Source organism: Phoca vitulina, unplaced genomic scaffold (assembly GCF_004348235.1).
Source record: "Phoca vitulina isolate PV1807 unplaced genomic scaffold, GSC_HSeal_1.0 scaffold46, whole genome shotgun sequence".
In the NCBI taxonomy this organism is placed as follows: domain Eukaryota; kingdom Metazoa; phylum Chordata; class Mammalia; order Carnivora; family Phocidae; genus Phoca; species Phoca vitulina.
In genome coordinates, this window is record NW_022589749.1 from 5753932 (window position 1) to 5774525 (window position 20594).

Sequence of the window (20594 nt, forward strand, 5' to 3'; positions counted from 1 at the left end):
CTGGGGTTTATTTGTGCTTTTCTAAACAAGTTGTGCTAATGTTGACTTCCCCATGGGAGAAACAGCCCAAGTTTTAGGGAAAGTGTTGGCTTGATGAATAAAAACAGAAAAACAGCCCAGGGGCCGGGCCAGGGATGGGTGCCATGTATCCTGGGCAGGAGTCCATGGTTCTCTCTCTCTGGCTGGGGCTCGTGGGGCAGCCTCCCCGGAGTGGTGGACAGACTCACCCCCCCTGGGTGTTTCTGCTCCGTGACTCCCATCAGCATGTCCGGCTGCATTTCGCACTGTGCAGCATCCCTTCGTGGTGGGAGGGAGCGGGGGAGGGGGGTGGATTTCAGAAGTCCCGTGGGACCCCCCGTATGGGGAACGGAACGGGAGCAGTCGTCCACGTCCAGCAGGTTTGGTGGATTGTTTTAACCCGTCCCCGCACCGCGGCCAGAGCTTAGCTGCAGCATCCCCGAGCGCTGCCCGCCACGCCGGGGTGGGGGAGAGAGTGGCGTGCGGCGCATCCCCACTCACGAAGAGCCACTCATTTGTATCTCATTTTCAAGTTATTATCGAGCTGCCGGTTGTGAGGCTGTTAGGACAGCAACTGTCGGCCAGGTGCAAGCGGCTGCCATCACCTCCCATTGGCTGAAGACACCTATAGCAGCGCCTGAATCCTCTTCAGGCCCTCCCGCCCCTGCCAGAGTGGGAGCCATGGGAGGCAAAGCAAACACAGGAGCTGAGGACGGGGAGAACACCCCGGCCACTCCAGGCCCCCGGCTCAGCCCAGCTCAGCCCCCGGCGGGCCCCGGGATCATTAGCATCGTTCTGACTCCTCCTGGAGAACGCCACCGTAAAAGACTCAGATTGTGTCTCGTGCTTTATTTAATTTATTTTATTTTGGGCAGCGAAGGGGGGCAGGGGGATGAGAGAGGATCCATCCAAACAACCATTTAGGCTTGTCAGAGTTCATTTATTCAATTAGTGAGGTTAGCACTCCCGGGCTCCCAGCTGCCAGGCGGCAGAGCCAGGGTGGATGCAGCCTGGGAGCGGGAGCTGGGGAGGGCGGTGCCCATCGGAGAACGGGGCGCTCTGATCAATTACGGGTCTCCCCCCCCCCCCCCCCGCCCTGCTTGACTGAAGTGCAGAGGGATGCCTGTGATTTCCCTCCTTCCTTGAAGAGCCTTCTCTCTCCATAATATAAATTGCTCCACGTGTGTGTCTTTGCAAGCGCTGTGCATCCAGGCAGGGGAATAAATATGCTTTGTATTCACTGCGTTTTACCTAAGCAGTTTAAAATTCATTCTTTTCTTTTCTTCTCTCTCTCTCTCTTTTTTTTTAAGTATATAAAAAAAAAAAAATGTCAGCAACACCAGAAAGCAGATGTTTTGTGATCAGGAAGCAAGCACAGTTCTGCCTTAAATTGAGGACCCGTGGGGGTCGTCTCAAATGCATAGCGACTGCAAGAGAATGTAATCTTTGTGTACCAGGCAAGTGAGACTGTGTGTCATTCTTACTTCCTACGCAAAGAATTCCCAAGTCAACACAGACTTCACGATGGGGTCTCTTACGTCGGGGTTGCCGAACCCTGCAATCAGACGTGGGGCTAAAATGACTTCAGTGTTCCAGATGCGTACCCACCGCATTCCTACTGGTTTTCCTTGCCCTTTGGTGCCAGGGAGCCAAAAAGAGCCACATTCTTGGGCTATATCTCTTTACCTACAGCATTGGTGTTCAATCCGGGGCACTTCTGCCTGTCGGGGGACATATGGCAATGTCTGGAGTTAGTTTTTGGTTGTCACAACGTGGAGGGTGCTGCTGGCGTCTGGTGGGTAGGGGCAGGGCTGCTGGTCGGCATCCTAGACGGCACAGAACAGCCCCCACCATGGGGAATCACACCCCCCTGCACCCCTCAGGTGTCAGCAGTGCTGAGGCTGGGAGAACCCTGGACTGTGGGGAGAGGGACCTGTTTGCAGAGGAAACAGCAGAGGAGCTGAGAGGGCCCCAGTGTTTCTAAATGGGGTGCTCTGGCATGGGGGGGCACTGTCCCGTGCCTGTGGGGTATTTCACATGTGTGGCCACCACCCAGGAAATGCTAGTCATGCTCCCCATCATTGTGACAACCAGAAACAGCTCCTACACATGCCCACAGGCCCTCTGGGTGCCCGTGCCCCTGGAGAACCACTGCCTTTAATGTTTGCCTTTAGTAATGACCGTGTGCTCAGTGCCAAGCTAAGGTCTCAAGCATCCCTTCTGTTCCTCATCCCAGGAGATGTGTGTGTACCGCCAGGTCGGACGTAGGGAAGGGAGATGACGCTGAGAGAGGTGCCGTCCCTTGCCGGCAGCCAAGAAGCAGGGGGAGGCGGGATGGAAGCCCAGACCTGTCAGAGGCCAAAGTCTTAAGCCCTCTGTTCATCCCTGAGCCTCTCAGAGCCTCACTTCGCTCATCTGCTAAATGGGGGGAAAACAATACCCATCCTTGCACCTCACCTCATGTTTTTCTTGAGACTCTTCAGAGAGAAGGCACATAAAGTGGCTTTGAAAAAATACAGAGCACAACTGTGAGGAAATTGCAGTAATTATTGTAGCTGCCAGGAGTCTAAAACCACGTGAACGGTGAACAGCGTTCCTTATGAACCAGCACCATCCGCTGAGTCAGTGGCTGCTGGATTCCGCACTTAGAAGATCAGGTTTAAAGCCAGACTAGGTTTGGGCCGAAATGTACATAGTAGTCGCAAAACAGTGTCAAATACCCTTTGAGTGATGTGACTAGTTGGCTTCTTGTTAGGCGTTATGTCATTAAACAGATGGGTTATGTAACAGCACTCCAAAGGGAATGTCTTGAAAGCATTGGGTCTTACAAAAAGCATCCCGGGCGTCATGGCAAAGGCCCCTGACTCAGAATCTCACTAAAGCAACCCCAGCTTGGTGGCGGATGACAGGGGGTTGGGCAGCAAGTCAAGGGAACCAACCCCCAGGTCATATCCAGTTCACCTTGGGGGGCTTTCAGAAAGTCAGAAAGACTGGACCAAACCCCAGCCAATTAAATCAGAACCTCTGGGTGCATTTGTTTAAACCCCCTCCCCCCCCACACTGGTCCAGATCTGCAGCCAGGGGCGAGAATGGCTTGCCTAGATTAGAGGTTGGCAACCTTTTTCCGTAAAGGGCCAGAATAGGAAACATTTTCAGCTTTGTGGTCAGAGGGTCTCTGTCTCTGTGACTCCATCCACCCTGCCCTTGGCGTTGGAAAGCAGCTAGAGACACTAAGTAAACAAGGGGGCAGGGCTGGTCCAATAAATCTTTATTGTGGACACTGAAGTTGGAATGTCACATCAATTTCTTATGCCATGAAATATTATCCTTTTGATTTTTTTCTCGCCAACCATTTAAAAAATGGAAAAAAAACCCACAAAACATCCTGAGTGCGTAGGCTGTCCAAAAACTGGTGACGGGTCTAGAGGAACACTGAACTCTCTTCCAATGCAGATTTTCTAGAAGTCTCTAAGGAAACAGGCTTTCCTCTCCAAATCATACCGATTCACCCGGCCAGACACCTCTGTCCTTGGGCATGATGGTGGGCCTCCCTGCCCATATTATTAGTGTCATCTCCAGCCACAATGGCCTCCCAGCCTGCTCAGCACCTTTGACTTTGCTCTTCCCTGTGCTTGGAACCCTCTGTTCCAGATAAGCACACGCCCTGCCCCTTCACAGTGGTCACGATCCACCCAGATGTCACCTCCCCCAAGATGACCACCCTACGTATGCTGCGAAAGTTGAATGGTAAAATTCTGCTGACCTGTCGTCAGACCGAGCTGTTTCCACGGGACCCCCAAGAAAGTCCGGTCTTCATCCCCATTTTACAGATAGGGACATGGACTCAGCATCGACACATCACTTGCCCAAGGTCAGGCAGCTCCCAGATGGTCACACAAACCCTTAGAAACGTTGGCCCTTTCATCCTAGAGTTTCCTTGGGCAAAACCAAGCAGGAAGCTTGGTAGCTTGGTTTTCCTTCTTTGGGCCCCAGGCCTTGTCCCTCTCTGTCTTGGGCTGGCTGTGTGGGCTGGTCAGTCACTCTAGCCTGTTAGCTTGCAATGTGCCATCGGACCTTCCTGCGGCAGAGCAGACGGACTGCGTGGGAGGGACCGTTTCTTTCCCAATGTGGGATAAGCTCCTTTCTTCTTTTCTGTCACTTCTCCTGACGGCTGAGCTGGTTAATCTCAGCAGAGACCTTGACCCGCGTCTGGCTCACCATCAAAGGGGGCTCCGTCTGCACTGGACAGTAACCCCTGGCCTGCTGTCCTGCCGGGACCAGCCTCCCGCAGCTTAGGCCCAGACTGTCCAGACCTGCAGTCTGTCACCACCTTGCCACTGGCATGGGTCACTTTGGCAGCCACAGGCCCCTTCTTGAAAACTCTGGGGAAGAATGTTCTTAGGGAAGATGGCCTACCTTTTGCTTTTCCTGTTCCGCAAAAGCATATGTCTCTGTCTCTCCTTTTACCTTTTTCAAAAAGATGTTTAGGCTCTCTGTTTCTTTCAGGGCATCGCAAGGACCCCACATTACACCTGACTCCCTGTCCCGGGAGGAAGAGGGCGGTTTGGTATCGCCGCACATGCACCCAGGGAGCATAGGCCCAGGCTCAGGCTGAGTTGTGAACCCATGTCTCCGGAGTCTTTGTGGCGGCTCCAGAATCTCCCCAGTGGGGGAGCTGGGGCTTTCTGCAGGGACTGGCCCAGCCACACGTGCACAGTAGCGAAGCAGGTGCCTTTGCTTAGGCTGTGGGTGGCGTGGGGACCGACGGAAGTCCTAGGAGTAAATTGTCCCCAAGCCCCCGTCCCCCCCACCCCCAGGAGCCAGCCCTGGTCTTGCTGCAGTCCCCCCGGCCTTACAGCCATCCCAGCACCCACGTCTCCGCTGCCCCGAGCTGTCATTTGAAACTCACCAGGCTCCAGTGCCTCCTCTCTTCCTTCTGGTGCCAAGCAGGTTTTGTCTGGCGACGCTCTTTAGCATGACCTTAGAGCTCCTTTAAAATAAAACGTGCCCGTTCCTTATATCTGAGGGAGAGTGTTGCCAGGACGCAGAATTGGGGCGAATCGGGATGAGGCTTTGCTGATCGTGGACCCCTTCCCAGAGCCCCCGTGGCCGTGCCCAGGCCGCTCAGGCTGGTTCACACGCGGGTCAGTGACTCGCTTAATGTGGCAGAGCCCCAAGAGCCAGGTCTCCGCTGTCCCTAAAGGACTGGTTAAAACAGAGAGGACCGTGCCCTGCTAGAGGCAGCTGTGAATCTGTCCGCTCCAGAAGGAACGCAGTTTTCCGTCTTTTCACCTCGAGCGGGAGACCCCAGTACCCAGCCACCTCCTGTACCACTGCCATTCACTGTCTCGTCCATGCAGCTTCCGCAGACAGGTCCGTGCCCTGCTGCCCGGAGAACAGAAGCCCCCAGGACTCTGCCCCACCAGCAGGGCCCTGGGCTGGGGTGGGGACTCGGGTGAAAGTTCCAGTCCGAGAGGGCTGGGCTTCAGCAGTCCGGGGTGCTGGTCAGGTGCACAGTCAGCGACGTGCAGGTGGGCTCACCCCCTGGGGCCAGAGGGTGTGTGCACACCAACGGGGGGGCTGGCTTCCTAAGGAGCTGCTCCCTGCCCCTGGGTATGTCAAGAGTTGGTGGCGCCAGGCAGTAACCAGTGGCTTGTAGGACGAAGGGTTCCCTCCAGTCTGTGGGAGCCACCTCCTCTCCGGGTCAGGGAGACAGGGGGTCACAGGGCCAGGGCAGTGGCTCCATTTCTCCTCCACACCCTGTCCTGTTCCCAGCTCCCCCTCTTCCTCCATGCTGGGAGCCCCTGCAGGAGGGAGGAAGCCAGTCAGAGGCTTTGATGAGCGGCTGCTTTAAGGAAACACTCCGGGCTCTGGATATAAAAGGAACGTAAGCGGCGGCCAGAGGAAGACACAGTCTGGAATAGATGTCCCTACGGTTTTTCTAATGCGCTTGTCGGTTTCCCCTCCGACGAAGGCAGATAGGTAAGGCATTCCCACCTGGGTCCTGGTAGAAAATGTTCTCCCTCTTCCATCTCTCCAACTGGGGGCCTTCTCTGGCTACGGGAACTTAGATTATTTTTTGGAGGTGGGGACATCAAGCCACACGCCACTGTCCTCCTTCCCTTCCCATGACAGATCGTTAAATTATTCCAGGGGAGCCGGAGCTCTGAGGCTAAATTACTCCAACGGCCGTATCATGGCAACTGAACCTGTCTCCCGTTCTAGCACTTTCTTCTGCATCTGCAGCCGCTGAGAAACTTGGTCGAGAAAAGTCATTATCAGGCCCGGGCAGAGAATCCAAGACACTAAGTGTCCCGGAACCCGCCTGTCTCTGCGGACCCACAGGGCAGCGCCCCCCCCCCCCCCGTTGGGGCAAGCTTTGCACGCGTAATGAAGCTGATTAGGGACATGGGGGCGCTTAGTATGTGACGTAGGAGCTTTTGTTGACAGGCAGAGAAGGCCCCTCTCTTTCTGTGGCCCTGATTTTTACCCTCGGCCCTGGCAGAGCCGATGTGCACGCGGGGAGGTGGCCCGTGAACAGGTGACGTCAGAGAGTGATGCTCGTGGTGCCGACTTGTCATGGCGTGATGGGCTCTGCGGTACCTGGCCGTTTGGTGCAGATGGTCAGGGAAGGCTTCCTAAAAGGGACGACTCTGATCTGAGACCGAGCTGTTGAGCAGATGTGCAGGGACTGAGGCAGGCGGAGATCCAGGCGCCCCAGCCACCCAGGCCCTGAGGCCCTGTGGCTCTCACCCCGAGTGTGTGCTGCTCACTCAAAGAATTTGAAGCCCCTCGAAAGAGGACCCTCGTCAGGACGAGGCTCACAGAATAAGAGCCTTCGTATCTGCCATGGTGCCAAATGGAAGCAGAATTCATGCCCCTGCTTTAAATACTTGGGTGAATGGGTGCCTGATAGCTGCGGGCAGGGTTGTGGAGCCCACAGGGGACCAGTGGAGGATGGGAGAGGCGGCACCCAGGACGCCCAGAGACCAACGGCAGAAATCTGTCACCACCAGGGGGTCAGATGTAGCAAATAAAAATACGAAACGCCAGTTTAATATGAATTTCAGATTTTAAAAATGCTTTAACTACAGTGGGGTGAGGAGATTTGGTTTGGGTTTTGTTATTTTGTAGTGTAAGTATGTCACGTGCAATATTTGGGACATAGTTATCCGAAACAGTTACTTGTTCTGGGTCTGAAAATCTTATTTTAACTGAGTGTCCTGTGTTTCATCTGGCAGCCCCCAGCACTGGGGGCCAGAGTGACAAGGCGGGGAGCCAGAGAGCAGTCGAGAATGGAGGAGGGGCTGCCTAGGGGAACTGGTGTCGTGGCGTGCAGAGCTGCTGTCGGAGAGGGGGCCCCAAAGGAGAAGGACACTGGGAAGAAGTACCCCAACCCCTCTCTGCTCACAGGGGAGTCGGGGTGATGCCTTGTGGGGTTTCTCCCCACAAGGGGAACCTTGTTTCAAGTGAAATCGTCCCCCAGAATCCCAGCTTGCAAACCACACTTCCCTCTTTCCAGCTGGGGAGGGTGAGACAGACAGAGCATCCCTGCGGCCACAAGGACAGCCCACTGGGGGAGAGGGGCATTGGTCTGTGGGCTTCCGGTCCCACCTCTGCAGCTTGGCTTTTTGAAGGTAGGCGGGGCGGGCGCCTTCCCCTTTCCTCATCTGTAAGATGGGTTTCTGGTCTTGGCCCAGAAGCCCCCCCGCCACTGGCTGGGAGGGCAGGAGAAAACACAGTTAGCTTTACCTACCTCACATGATTTCCCCCATTCATTCTGTCATTCACTCCTTCATTGGTTCGTTTTGCTTCTTAGTGAGTGCTCACTAGAGGCCCAGCTCCATGTGAAATGGCTCAGACATACTATCTCATTTAATCCTTACCACCACTCAACAGAGCAATTATCCCCATTTTACAGACGAGCAAGCAGAGGCAGAGAGTAGAGGAGCCAGCTTGACCCCCAGCCTGTGCAATTCAGCCCTACACCCCGTCTATGCTTCTGGATTCCTGACAGCTCCCAGCTTGAAGGGGGGCCACTCAGACAGGGGGCGCAAACTCATCCTCGCTGTTGGGAGCACAGCTCCCTGCCAGGGGGTAGGAAACATCACATCTGATGCAGACAGAATTTCTGTTTTACTGGGGGCCTGAGTGCAACCAGAGAAACCGAGTCTGGTTTAAATTACCTCCCACTCTGCCCCACAAGAGCCGAAAACCTTTGATTGTTTTTCTGTGCCTACGCTTCCCCAGCCCAGCCCATGCCCACCCCAAGACCCAGGTCACTGCCTACCTGCTGCCTCAGAAAAAGCCGTAGCCACACTTCCTCATCATCCAATGGACTGAGGAGGGGAGGCAAGGACGGGGAGGCACAGCCCAGATCCGCACAGACAGCCCCTCCCCTGAGTGCTGCGAGGGAGCAGGGATAAAGCACGTGGGGGGCTTTGTATGTCGCCAGAGACACGTTAACTTACCTCTCCCTCCTCGTGAACTTCGCAAATGATGCTCCTTAACTGGGTCCCGAGACGATCAGTGGTTGCTGCAGAGGGGGGCCTCCTTCCCTCTGGCTGCTGGTTCTCCTCTCCCTGCACACGTGCCTACGGCTCTTTGGTCGTCCCACACCCCAACTCTTGTCTGGCCCTAAAAGGGTACTGTGTCAGGGGAGAGCCTCCCCACCCCACACACTCGGATGCTTGGCGGCATGACCCGCGTTCACACACGTGAACCTGCCCTCCAGAGCCCATGGCTCTGTCCCTGACTCCAGGCTGGGCATGGCCCCGGTTAGACCCCTGTGACTCTCAGCTTCTGGTGACCACCCGACTCCCAGCCTCCCCTTCCCCTTCTGTGATTGAATGGACTTCTGCATTGGTTTGCTTGGCCCGAACAAATGGGCCCGCTCACAAATCCGTTTCTTCCTCTCCCTGCATTTCAAAACTCGCCAGCCACCCTGAGCCTGGGGTGTTTTATTGTTGTTTTCTTTCCCAGACTTTTAAAAATAATATTTGTCCCAGCCAGGGTGAGTGCCTCTCCTCCCCCTCCGCACTGGCAGGCTCAGGGGCATGAATCACTGTCCTCACTCCCTGTCTCCTGCCATGCCCCCGGGATGGCCTCCAGCACCTTCCATCGATTGGCCGGCGCTGTGGATTTGCCTCTCGCGCCTTCTTGCACAGCTGCCTTGCCGTAATCCCCTGCGGCTGTCGGCCTGGCTTTCTCGGAAGATCAGGTGCTGAGGTGACTCAGTTATCGGAGGCACACCCCAGTCCGAACCGCAGTGGACCAGAGAAGTGGTCACCTCCCAGCGTGGACTTGTCCATCTGGGGCCTCCTGGAGGACACGGTGACCACACTCTGTGCCTCTTCCCAGCTCAGGTGGATGCTTGGAACTCTCAGGGAGGTGGTAGAGGGCGTCCATAGCGGGTTTTCTAATGTGCTGGGTGTCTGGAGTGTTCCTCCTAATGGCAGGTGTCAGAAGCCTCTAGAATGCCGAGCTCTTTAGAAGCTGCCCTCTGTATCTGTCATCATCTTTTCGGCCTCTTTTGTGCTTCCTCCATCATTTGCCTGACACGGCTTCCCAGTGGCTGGCGGGCTTCAGCTAGACCCGGAGGACTTAGCTCCAGGGCAGAAGTGGGCTACTCTGCCCAGAGGGGCAAAGTGTGGTAAAGCTGGAAGTCAGGGAGCTCCACAGACGAGGGCACCGGCTCTCAGACAGCTGTCCCCTCACTGTGTCACATGCACCCTGGGAGCTCTGGCCCCTGAACGTAGAGCATCCAGCGTGGTGTCAGAACATGATATGCATCAGCCAGCGCTGGTCCGCTCCCCACTCTCTGGCCGTTGGGCCTGGCGTCGAAGATCTGGGTGACCAGAGACAGAAAAGTGAGGAATAGAAGACCTTTACACGTCTGTCTACTTGCTTCTCTGCTGAGCAGGTCTCTAGGCAGGGGGGCCGGACACTCACCGCCAGCAATGAGGGCTCCCCAGTAAATGCCTTTGACCATCAGTCCTCTCTGAAAATGTCGATCACTCAGTGGACGTCTTTCTAAAATACACAGTGCCTTTCCCTACCTGGACGCGGGACGCTGCGCCCAGCTGCCACGCGGGTGCGATCAGAGCCGTCCTGGCGTGCCCGCTGTTTGCTCCTGCAGCTAACATTCCCAGGCTGCTGTGTTGTGCCACTTCGTTTAAATATCATATTTTGGTTTAGGGGGCCTAATTCGGGGGTTGGCAAAATAAGGTTCAAGTGGTGCCAGCCTGCCCCCCTTTTTTTTGTAAATAAAGTTTTATTGGCACACAGCCGCATCCGTTCATTTACATATTGCCTGTGGCTGCTCTCATGCTAGAGTTGAGTCGTTGCAAAGCCAAAAATATTTGCTGTGTGACCCTGTGCAGAGGAAGTGTGCCCGCCCCTGGCCTGACCCATGGCTGTCAGTTATCACTTGTTGAGGCCTGTGGGGCACCTGCCACTATTAACCCCTTTGCCCTCCCCAGCTGCTCCGGGATGCGAAATTAGATAAACAAGTTTGTAAAGTAAAAGTAGATAGATTTCGGTGGGCAGGGGCCAGGGTCAAGGGCTTTCCCATAGGTGACAGGCGGAAGCGTAAGGTGTGGGTGTTGTGGCATCGTCGTCAGATGGCGGGCTCTTACCTTCCTTCCGGGTTCTCTGGGTTCTAGATGAGCGAGAGCATCTGTGCAGGCGGCAGGAGCTTCGTGGCCTCGACAGCACACAGCCCGCTTCGCTCTGAGCCCCTGGCTCCCCGAGTCTCTGTCCTGGGCCCCTAAGTAGTGGCTTCGGCTCCCATCCCGTGTGTGCTCCCAAGACGGAACTGAATGGGTTCACTGAACCCCTGTAGGGGCTCCTGCCACCGTCCCACCCCGTTCTGGAGATGCTGTCGGGACATCACGTAGGCGTGTGTGGATGCTGCTCCCCCTGTGGGGTCAGAAGAGATGCCCGGGGGCCATGAACGGGGCGTATGGGTTGGTGTACCCCAACAGCTGCAGCTGCTAGGTTGTCAGGCTTCAGTCTCCCCAGATGCCTTACTCTTGATGAGTAAGTGGGGGGGGGGGGTCGGTGCCTGAGGGCTGCTGTTGGGCACTCTTGACGGGGGGACCGTCCCTGGCAGTTTTCTAACCCCCCAGTGACTATGTGTCCAACCCGCCAAGCTCGGCCGAAGTTCTCCGCGCATTTGTGGGGTCCTCTCTTCTCTTCCCTTCATGTTCTTCTCCTCGTGCACCTGCCATGCACATTGCCCAGTTAGGAGCACCTAGAGCCTGCTCTTAGCTGGAGGGGCTAGAACAGTGTGGGGGTAAGCCGCCTCCAGGCTGATGGGAACCAACCAGACATAATGGGAATTCAGGATATGAGGCCGTCCTCCTTAAGGTTCTGAGCACTGCGGTAGATCCCAAAGAGATACAATTGCCAGGACCCTTTCTGAGTGTGGTGGAGACGTGGCAGGGGTGGGGGTGGGCACCGAGTGCGGGCAGCAGGTGTTCAGAAGTTGAGTGGCCACCCTTAATTCAGCCTTCTCGGGAGGCCTGGCCATGACCTGGCAGCAGGTGGCATGAGGGGGTGTGGGCCAGTGGTAAGGGGAGCCCCCTGCTCAGCACCCCCCAGGCCCACCCTGACCCAGGGAGTCCTGCTGCCCGCCCTGTTTTGCACGGGAGGTCACCCCAGCTTCTCCTTGCCTCACTCAGACCCCAGGGACAGACAGTTTAATCCAGTGTCAGAGGCTTCTGAGTTTGGTGATGGCTTGGGGCCCAGGGGTTCATCCCTCAGTGGTCCTCGCCGGGGCAGCAGCAGATTTGGGCAGAACGAAAGGTGTGGAGGGGTCCACGGGTTTCAACCCGGCAGGTGACTTCCCGAGTTTCTCCACCCACTTTGATATTTCCTGGGGTTACCGTGGAGATAGCAGACTTGGCAGAGGTGATAACAGTGAGCGAGAGACGAGGCAGATCCATTTTTTAACCAGATTTAAGCCAACAAGAAAGAGGCTGGGTTTTCTTTTTTTCCTTTTTAATTTTTTTTCTTCCTCCTCACCAACATTGCCTGTTCTGAGTATAATGACACCAAAGGGTGTTAAATTGGTTCTGAATGTCCACCTCTGGCTGGCCACATTCTTGTAACGATTTCATTAGCCTGAATTATCCACTTTATTTTCTTGTAATGGGATTAGCTGTACTTGAGGCAGCTGAAGACCGGAGGGGGAGAAAGTGGGGGAGAGCGTCTGCTGTGGATTTCATTAACTCACCCCGGCAGAGGCGTGGAACTGACCAGAATGTGCGCCCCAGGTCGGGGGTGGTGTCTTGATCCTCTCCTTCCGCAAGGAGGAAGGAACACAAGCTGTTCGAATGGGCTAGCTAGGCCCGAGGGAAAACAGGGGTGCCTGGGTCTGGCTGAAGGATGCCTCCCCGGGGACAGTTTCTTCCAATTATCTTATAAAACTGGTAGGTCATGTGGGTAAGATGGAGAACTGCTGCTTTTTTTCAGGGCACCAAGAGTCACAAGATCACATCTGGCTCTCTCAGCTCGTGGCTGAAAGCCCCTGGGGTCCACCAGGAGGGGCCTGCCTGGACCAGCCTTCTCCTTCTCCGCTTCGACCTGAAACCCCATAAGGGCTTGGAAGCTGTCCCTTCCTTGGCACCAGCGCAGATCCTTTTAATGGTTGAGAGCATCCTTGTCTAGAGCTTCCATTTCTTCATTCCCGTCATATGCCAGGAACCCTGGATCCAGCAGCCTTGTAGGGTGGGGTGATCATTTTTCAGGTGACAGAGCTGAGCCTCAGAAAGGTGACGTCATGTGTAGAGCTGGGATCTGAACCCACGTCTGACTCCACACTTCCGTTCTTTCAGTGATGCTGGGACTTGGCCCCTCACATTCAAAACTAGACCCCTGCAGCAGCTCCCCACTTTCAGAGCCCCTTGCGAGTTAGAGGCTTCACCTCACTGTGTGTGCTTCGGACTTCCATGATGACCACCTGCCTTTCCATCTCCCAAATTGTATTCCGCAACTGTGTCCTGAGAGATGCTAATAGGTTTTCTTGTTTGGGGGTAGGAGGGGTTCGGTGGCCAGATGAGTTTGAGAAATACCATGTCTTCTCTGTCACTCTTCCAGATCCACCTTCCATGCACCTAAGACCTTAAAAGCACTGACAAGGTCTGCAGCAGAGAAGCTTGCTGAACTCTGTTTAACCAGCTAGCTCTCAAATTTATTTAATTCCAGAAGCCTTTTTATACAAAAATACCTATTAACATCTTTCAGGACAAACTTGAAAACTACTGTTTTTAAAGGGTTACCTTTGACCTTAAAACTACTTTTATGACATCTTCTGCCTAAGGACTATATTCAGGTTCAGCAGACAGTATTCAACCTTCAGTCGCTTCTTGAATCCTTCAGCCACGCACAGATGGACCCCCTCTAGTTAAGAGCACAGGCTTTACAATTTCCTTCGGCCTAGGGTTGGGTCCTGGCTCTACCATTTAATATAGCCTTGTGAGTTTTCTGTTAAGTCCCTTAAGCAGCCTGAGCCTTAAAATAGGCCCATAACCCCTGCCTCACAGGATTGCTGAGGATGGCATGAAGTTATACGTGGGATATACTTATATACAATGCCCGGCCCATTGTGTGCCTTCAAAGGATGTGACTCCAAAACAGACCTGTGACAGTCAGTTGGAGGAGCAGGAGAAAAACCTTAGAATTTCTGTTTCTATGTATGTTTTATCTTATCCTTTCAGATGGCCTAATTTTTAAATATTTTATGGTGTACGTATAGAGTGAAGCAGCAGTACGTAAGTACATTTACAAATTAAAAGTGTACGTATATTCAGGATGAATGCTCATAACTATTTTATTGAGAATGTGCATCAAGCCCAGGATTAAAAAAATTGAAAACCACAGGCTTATCAGTCATTGAGAAAAAGGCTGTGCCCTGTGGAGGGCAGAGCATGCCTGGCCCGCTGTTCTTTCCCAGCACAGAGCTCAATGTCTACACTCAGGGCACATTCAGGAAATAGTTGCCCAGTGAGTGAAGGACTTGTAGTATCTGAAGGACGAGGCACGTTTGGATTCCTTTCTTGCCTCAAATCCAGGTCTGGGTCCTGGAGGATGATGAGCAGTGATTCCTTTGGTGGATGTGTAGCCGTAAGCGGTCCACCCCTGGAGTAGATGCCATAGAGCAAAATGCACTGGCAAGACCCTCTGTGTCTCATGGAGCTTAGAGTTCCACAGAGGCCACATTGTGTGAAGCCAAGCCAGCTGGGGCCGCTGGGCTGCAGGCGGCCAGGAGAGACCCAGTCCTGGCTAACAAGGGGGTGAGGAAATTTCATCACTTTGGAAGTACGGCGGCCCTTCTGATTTCTTGGAACCAAACCAGAACGGGAACTCGGATGTGGAGGTGATGGACAGGCGGCCCACAGGCTGTGTCTGTTGTATTTGGCAACACAGGGTCCAGAATGCTTTGACTGTGTTACCAATATTTGGAAATCGCATTTCTCAAAAGCATCTGGAGTGCGGGACGGTTTAGAAGAAAGAGAAGATCTGCCAGTCCTGGGCCCGGGCGTCCCACTGGCCATCCAGAATGGGGCTGAGTCGTCCATGCCCCCTTTTGGTGGAGCCGGGGTCCTGAACCTAGAGCAGGTTCCCACTCCTCTCACCTGTTCCCACATGTGCTCACTCACTCACTTGCTCTCCCCCATCAGTCCAGCCTGGAAACGACTGCCAGGGTCACCCAGCTGGTGAGGGCAGAGTCAGGCCAGAAGGTCCCATCCCTTGGGGCCATGTGCCCTCCTTGCGGAAGCCTCTGGAGAGAGAGTGTGGGCCCCGCCTGGAACGCAGGCCCCAACTCTGATTCAGGGATAGCATTTAACTGCTCGTCCCCAGGAGTCCTCATCTAGAAAACGAGAGGGTCACGCTTGCCTGGAAAGGACCCCATGAAAGGCTATTGAGAAAAGCTAAATGCTGTCCTCTGTGCTTCCTTTCTCACTTTCTTGGAAACCAGGCGATTTTTCAGCCTCCAAGAGGCCAAAGTGAAAGGGAGGATTGCTCTGATGGAGACAAGGTAACCTTTCTACATCCGGCTCTCACCGTGATGAGTGGTGAGTAATTGGAAAAGTTCAGTCTAAGAGTCACCCTTTAAAAAGAGAGCGAGAGAGAACAAAAGAGGAAGAAATCGCATGCCCAAATTGGTCTCGGTTAAACGTCTCCGAGAGCCAGTGCCCGAATAGGCTCCAGTCCGCGGTCTACACGCACTCCCTCTGGGGGAGCACACACTGGCTGCGGCAGGCCAACGACAGCCAGGCTCCCCGCCCGCGTCCGCACCTCGGCCGAGGCTGTCTGGAGGGAACCGCGTCTTCTCTTACCCAGCGGGGCTCAATTCTGAACTTCATTGTCTGGGTCCTAGACCCCTGGTAAATCCTGGGCCCCATGTTTGTTTGCTGCAACGTATGCACTGCAGTCGAAGGGATGGATGTGGGTGCCTTGGAGGGAGCAGCTTCCCCGGGGGCCACACACTCCTGTAATCACCTGTGGTTACATGAAGACGCATCCTCAGGACAGAAGAACCCGGTGTTCTGCCCCCCAAACGTGACCGTGCGGCCCCAGTAGCATATGGGTGGTCAGGATAGGGACCTGGCACTCGGGCAGGACTCTGAAGGCCGAACGCGTGACTGAATTGAGAGTACATGGTAGGTATAGGCCTGCACTCTGCGGATGCAACAGGGGCTAAGGACCCGGCCGTCGTGGAGTGTTCTTTCTGTTTCTAGAACAGGGAGGGGAGAGACAAGTAAACAAGCCATTTCCGACAGTGCTCAGATGTGACAGAGTGGCCGGTGGGGTAGGGAACCACATTAAATACAGTGGCCTCTTCGGAAAGGTGGCGTCTGAGCCGAGATCAAATGACAGGAAGGAGTTGATTGTGGGCACATCTAGGTAAGGAGGAGAGGTCCAGGTCATGAGAAGAGTAGGGTCAAAGGCCCTGAGGCAGGCATAAGTTTGGCGGTTTCGGGAGCAGGAGGAAAGCCAGTGTTGTTGGATTAGCCTCCTTCTCCCTGTGTGAGGTTGAAGGCTTGGACAAGGCTGCCTTGATCGAAGGCTTTGGTTTGGTCGCATTGCAGAAGTGGGGTGTTGGGGCCTGCGCCCAGGCCTCTCTGTACTGCAGAGATCACCTATCATAGACGGTGGGATGGGTTTGTCTTGTCGACCCGTCTGTCTCTCCTTGCCTCAGTTGGGGCCCTTCTCCACATGGGGACTGTTAGGGAGGCCTCAAGACGGGACACCAGGCAAAGCAGCTGCCCACCTGCCATGTTCATTCCCCAGTGGGAATGACTGGTGGGTCCGTGAGTTCACGGGTAGACCCTTCTTTAGGACGGTGGGCACAGAGGGGAGAGATCAGGAGCCCTGAGCTGTGGCCCCTAATCGGCTGAGTTAAGAGGTTTGATTGCAGAGCCCTCTTGTGTCTGCAGGGCAGAGGGGGCCCCCATGCCTGCCCGCCAGGCGAGTGTCCCCATCTGACCCACCGTTGCCTCCCTCCAGCACCTAGTACACAGGGAACCTTGGGTTGGTTGTTGCTGCGCAAACAGGGCTTGTAAATGCTGAGTGATCAGAGGCACAAGGGTACAAGCTGCCCACTTGGAGCCCCGCTCAGCTCATTGCTACCTGTGGGACCTCGGACAGGACACCGCACCCCCGTGGTAGTAAGGACTTGCTGAGTAACCTTGGAGAAATCACATGACTTCCCTGAGACTCATTCTCTGCACTGACAAGATGGGAATGGCAATGCCTAGCTCCTAAGACTGTTGTGAGATCATGTACAGCAGATGCTCCACATGCTGGGGGCCCGTAGCCTGGAAGTCCCGGGGGGCGGATGGATATGCTGTGTCGGAAAATTGGTGCTGGTGGTGGGGGTGTATTTGAAAGGCTTTTTTTTGGCAAGAGATTTAGCCCTTTCTTCTTACCTCCAGAAGGAAGAGAAAGAAGCCTGGGGTTTATTCTTATCACAGACCACCCCTTCATCTTGTTGAGACCACACTGTTGTCTGACTCTGGGTCCCTTGGGTGACAGCTGAGATTTTTCTCCCCCCTCAGCAGTGCATTGAGCGCAGGTGGAAGAGAAGGCGTGCCAACAAACTTCCCCACGTGACTCGGCACTTCTGCTGGGCCGCTGGCTTCTCCAGCAGACCCAAATAGGAGAGTGATAAGGACTTACGTCCTGGGAGCAGAGGGGCTGAGGCTCTTCAAGGTGTGCCTGACCCCCACTTGGTGTCAGTGTACAGGTCCGAGGGGCAGGCCAGCCTCCCAGTCAGCTCATTAAGCCCCAGAAGCCAGGCATCAGAGGAGATGCACAACTGTCAAGTTCTGCATCTCTGGAGGGTTCTCTGTGCCTCGCCCTCACCTCTCCTCTCACTCCTTTCTCCTGATCCCATCGCTTCAAACAAGGAGGGGAGAGAGAGGAGGATTCATCCCTTTTCAGGAGCAGAGCCCAAACCCCAGCAGCCGCCAGCCAGGGCTGGAGTCCGGTTGGGGGGCATGCAGCGTGTGCAGAGGGAGGAGATCCCCACATGTACACCCGGCGTGTGCACGCGCACACCACACACACACACATTGTGTCTGCGTTCAGGCCTGTGTGCAGACATGATTTGCATGCCCAGACCTGTTTATGAGGGCTGGGCATAATTGGCTCGCCTCGCTCAACACCTCACACCCCCCCACCTCTCCCTCCCCTCTCTCCCTCCCACCCCTACACACCTCAGAAGGAATTAGAAACGTGACAACAAACTCCAGGCGTGGAAAAGCCACCGGTCTGCCGGCAGTCACGTGCTCTGGGTGCGGCCGAGGGGGTGGGGCTGCGGCGTGGGGCAGTAATTGCTGAACCCAAGGTGAATGAAGTAATTGGAAAAGTGAGGTGTGAGTTTGTTATGAAGTGTGAGCGTGGTGGGGGAGGGAAGGAGGGCCATGTTTAAAAGCCCGGTATGTCCTCTTTATTCACAGCTTCTGATACAGTAATTGCTATTTTGTGGTTTCTATTATCTACACAGTGGGGAGCACACGCGGCTCCTTCCCCGAGCAGCAGGGTCTGGGCTGGGAGGGGGTGGGGGGGAGCGCCTGGGCGCCCCGCGATTTCCTTCCCTCTCTGGTCCCTGGCGGCCCTGCCGGGCCTCCCCCAGAGACAAGGGTACATGCAGAACTTCCTTCAAAAGCCACTCTTAAAAATGGCTCCATGGACCTTCCTGTCCGATAAGAACCTTAATAATGGCTGGTATTTATATATCGCTTATCTCTAAGGAGCTAAAGGTACTTCATCGATTCCCCCCCCAACCTTTTTTTTTTTTTTTTTGCTTTTTAATTCTCTTTCGATATCGCTCTGAGATCATTAGTACCAGCCTTATATTATCCCGCACAGTCACACAAGCAGCCGGGGCCGGCCGCCTTCCCAGCATCGTTCTTGGGCCGGAGAAGTGGTGGCCGGGGGACATGGCCGGGTCCCCTGGCCACTTTGGCCTCCGGTTTTCTCACCTGGGAGAATAGAGGCAGTCACATTACTGTCCCCACAGTTGTTATACCCGGAAACGGTGTATTTAAAAGAGGCCTAGCACCTCACAGGCAACCGGTCTTTGGTGGCTGGGGTCACGGCAACAATCACGGTGTCTGAAGCCTCACCGTTCATTTCAGGGCTTCCCAGACATCGGGAAGTTCCTTCTAAGATCTAACCCTAATCTTGCAGCTGCTCCTTAAGTCCCAGCTCTCTCTCGTGCTGTTCTCAGAAGAAAGGGGGAAACATGCTCATCAGGACCGTTTCCCTGGTCCCCTTGAAGAATAACAGGATTTCTGAAGCCACTAGAGTCTTCGGACCCGGTGTTCTGTGCCTTATAGACGGGGGCTGCGACCTCCCTAAGGCCCCCCAGCTGCCTGGGACAGGAGCCCCTGATCCATGCACGCGTTCCCTCGTGGGTCCAGGACACCCCTCTGCCGTGGCCCCCCTGCCGAGCTCAGAGATGCCACTTCTCCGGGCCACATCAGCACACCGCCTTCAGCCTCTCCTCATCAGCTTTTTTCTCCACCTTTTAATTATTTTCCTTGCCTTTCTCCGGACCCTTAGCTGCTTGCCATGCATAGGGCATCTGCAGCTTGCAGCGCGCTGCAGAGAGAAGAATTAACCTCAGCCATTTCTCTCCCCCTCTCTCTGTCATGCACACACTCACATAGGCTAACTCACCAGAAATTAGACAAGGTTATGAAGAAATCTGGGCAGAGGCCAGTGGGACCATCAAGGGACAGGACTGGAATCCGTGCCAGCAGAGGGGGGCAGTTTATACATGGCGGGAGCGCAGGGAACTGGGACTCAGTCGCCCTCTCTTGCCCTGGGGTCTTGGGTAAGTCACTGGATCCCTCGGAGTCCGAGCAGGCCATTCCCAGCCGCCCTGCTCTGGCTTCACGCCCGATGGGGCCCCGCCTCCGAAAGAGACCCCCAGTCCCAAAAGTGGCCAGTCCCCATGCTGGTAATTGAAGGACCAATGAAACATTGCCGTGGAAAGAGAGCTCCCGCTTAGCATCAGACCCGCCCAGACTCACATCCAGAACCGCTGCCTCCCTGAGCTGAGTCTCCCCATCCATGAAATGGGGGTGGCAAGGCTATAACGAACATTTGTGCTGTTGGTACATACCCCACGGCCTGTGTTGCGTCCTCCTCACACAGCCCTCTGGGTGTTAGTGGCAAGGTGCCAGTGGTCGCGTCTACAGCCCGGGGCTACCGTGTGCTTGTTCCAAAAATGCCACCAGACGTCCCCTCTGGGCCAGGCACTGGGCTCCTTGCTGCAGATCCCCTGACGAGCAAGATAGACGTCGTTTCTGCTGTTGCAGAGCTGAGCTCCAGCCTCAGGGGAAGGCAGAGAGCACCCAGGTGTCCACATCACAGTGCCCTGGTTGAGGAGCCCTGACTGCCGGGGGGCCGTTCAGCCCAGCCCGGGGGGGATGAGCAAAAGCTGCTTGGAGTTAAAGCAGTGGTGAAGCCAGGGCCTGCGAGAGCCTGGAGCCTGGGGCAGGGTCATCCGCACCCTTGTCCGTACAGCACCCAGCATGGCCTGGGCACGTGGGAGGCGCTGGCTAAGGCCTGCTTTTACCAGTCTGAGTCTGACCTCTGTCGCTCTCAGGTCCTCATGGCCATCAGATGCACCATCCCTGCGGTCCCCACATTTCTCTGAAGAACTTGGAGCCAAAGGACCGTTTATCTGAATGAGCCTACGAGAAAACTCATCTGGCCACTGCTCTCCCTGGCCGAGGCTCTGGGACTCCCGCGCAGGAAGAGAAGCAATGCCTGTCATGGGATGCTTCGGCCTTTAGGTGGCAGAATAAAGCAGGGTTTGCAGGCCCCACTCCTCAGGCCCTCCCACCTCACCTTCCTGCTTGTCCCCACCTGCCCAGCCTCTGGGCCCCAACCACACCCCCTCGAGCTCCCTCCGGATGAGCCAGAGCTTCAGCCAGGCCTGGAAGACTGACAGGGCTCCGAGGCCTACCCCCTCCAGCCCCTCCCCTCCCCGGGAGGCCGGCCTTGTCGCCAGCCTTGGGGGGAGCTGCTAGGGGAGCTCAGAGGAGACGTGC

General features: G+C 55.3%; 1 protein-coding gene across 4 annotated transcripts in view; it reads left to right on the plus strand.

Annotated features, from left to right (window-relative positions):
• Nucleotides 1-20594, plus strand: part of RBM19 (RNA binding motif protein 19) — a 135508-nt gene that overhangs the window by 63189 nt on the left and 51725 nt on the right. Inside the window, exon 22 of one of the 4 annotated variants that reach the window (XM_032431416.1) lies at nucleotides 12496-12728. The exons of the other annotated variants lie outside the window; for them this stretch is intronic. Coding sequence (XP_032287307.1) covers nucleotides 12496-12544 — 49 coding nt within the window. The 3' untranslated portion in view covers nucleotides 12545-12728. Of the gene's footprint in view, nucleotides 1-12495; nucleotides 12729-20594 lie in introns of those variants that run through there. 4 annotated transcript variants of the gene reach the window in all.